Source organism: Microtus ochrogaster, chromosome 1 (assembly GCF_000317375.1).
Source record: "Microtus ochrogaster isolate Prairie Vole_2 chromosome 1, MicOch1.0, whole genome shotgun sequence".
In the NCBI taxonomy this organism is placed as follows: Eukaryota; Metazoa; Chordata; class Mammalia; order Rodentia; family Cricetidae; genus Microtus; species Microtus ochrogaster.
The window spans coordinates 67,262,940-67,264,722 of NC_022009.1; the positions used below are offsets into that span (position 1 = coordinate 67,262,940).

The 1,783-nt window shown below is 46.0% G+C and overlaps 1 protein-coding gene and 1 long non-coding RNA gene across 3 annotated transcripts in view; one reads left to right on the top strand and one right to left on the bottom strand.

The window, feature by feature from the left end:
* Positions 1-1,783, top strand: part of LOC113456648 — a 50,423-nt gene that overhangs the window by 24,680 nt on the left and 23,960 nt on the right. The window lies entirely within an intron of this gene.
* The window catches only part of Mccc1 (methylcrotonoyl-CoA carboxylase 1), a 50,493-nt gene that overhangs the window by 2,680 nt on the left and 46,030 nt on the right, over positions 1-1,783 (bottom strand). The window contains exon 17 of the mRNA XM_005343794.3: positions 1,347-1,454. Within this exon, the coding sequence (XP_005343851.1) occupies positions 1,347-1,454 (108 nt within the window). The remainder of the gene's footprint in view (positions 1-1,346; positions 1,455-1,783) is intronic.

Consider the following 1,783-nt stretch of genomic DNA (forward strand, 5'->3'; position numbering starts at 1 on the left):
GGATTTCTCAAGGGTGATTAATTAGGTCAGTGGGGGTCTGTACCCTCACAGAGAAAGCCCAAGAGAGGTCCTGTGCCCTTTGACCATGTGGGGACACTGGGAGGAGATGGTGTGTCCACTGCAACACCAAGAAGCAGACTTCTCACCAGCCAGTGATCTGAGATTTTCCCAACCTCCAGAACCTTGAAGAATAAACTTATATAGTTTCAATTCCTCAGAGTAAGGAAGTCAAGTGGGCTAAGAGAGTGAATGCCCCTGCACTATGCTTAGACTGCTCGGATCACGTGGTTTGCTGGCTGTGGAGGTGTGTGCTTATGCAAGACCAGTGCTCCAAGTCTGAGCTCAGCCCGGCTACATAATGAAACTCTGTCTCAAAACCACAAAAACAGCTTCCTCTCCAAGCTGTACCCCACCCTGAACCACGTGGATCTCCCAATACCAGCCTTACAAACTCATTGTAACACATAGGCGATATGTCATTATTTCAAGACAAAACTGTATGATGTTAAACTTCACATTACAACACCGACTTTAGATAATCTTTGGTGAACACTCCATTTTCATTCTTAAAACTACATTCCGAGTTGGGTGTGGTGGCACCTGAGAAGGACCACCTTGGCCCAGGAGTTCAAGAGCAGCCTGGGACGCGTGACACTGTGAAAAGGAAAAATGCGCTTTAATTCACCCTCCTACCTAGCTCTCTTTCTTTTCCTTAGCCCTGGAGATTGGAGCCAAGTCCGGCACCGGCTCTGCCGCTGAGCTCCCCAGAGGCTGCGCACTGGCTCTGCCGCTGAGCTATACTCTCCAGTCAGCATTAACTGCACTTCTGTTGTGACAGAGCCCTGCTATGTTTGCTGTGCAGGGTGAGCTCAAATTCAGGTGACCTTTATGCCTCAATCTGCCATGGCCGATACCCTCTCCTGGCCTCTGTGAGCACTATACACACGTGGGGCACAGACATGCATGCACCCCCACACATGAACAAAATTAAAATTAGGAAACAAATAAACAACCCTCCCCCAGAAGTCGTGGGGTGGAGCTTGGGTATAGAGTTCTCAACATGTCTGAGGCTCTAGATTCGAACTCAGGCCCATACATGTAGCACACACATGTACACACACCCCAGAACAAAACCACAGTAATCTTTATCAAAAAAACAGGTACTTGTATGTACACTGACAATTGAACCACTACACTTCAGTCTTCTTACTTTCTTTAAGTGAGTGCTTTCCAAAGAGCAAAATTTAGGAGGGTAAAGAATAGAGAAAGAAAGGAAACACCAAACTCCAAAAAGACATTTACTAGCCGTTTCTGGCATCATTTTATCAGTGTCCCCTGATTATTACCTTTTCAATGGTTCCGGTCATAGGAGCGATTGCACCTCCCTGAGTTCCTTCCGAGCTCACTAAAGACAAGTACTTGGGTACTGGAATGCCAATTTCAATGCTGCCTTCCTATACAAAACAATGAACATAGAATCAAGGTCTCATCTCTTTATTTTTACAAGTACACCTGAGGCATCGACAGCTTTCAAGCTATTAGTGAGAATTAGGGGCCACCAACACCCGGGTTCTAATGAAGCCTGGTGACCTAAGGCCACTAAGCCTCACTCAGTCTCATCTCCTATGACACAGAGGTAATGGTACAGATGCCTAACCAGGGACTGAGAAGTAAAGGACAGGACTATAGATGACATGATGGATACTTCTAGAAGTGATTTTTAGTAGCATCCTTGCCACAGGGAAGATATTCTACAGTAAGAACTAAAGCCATTTCACCATGA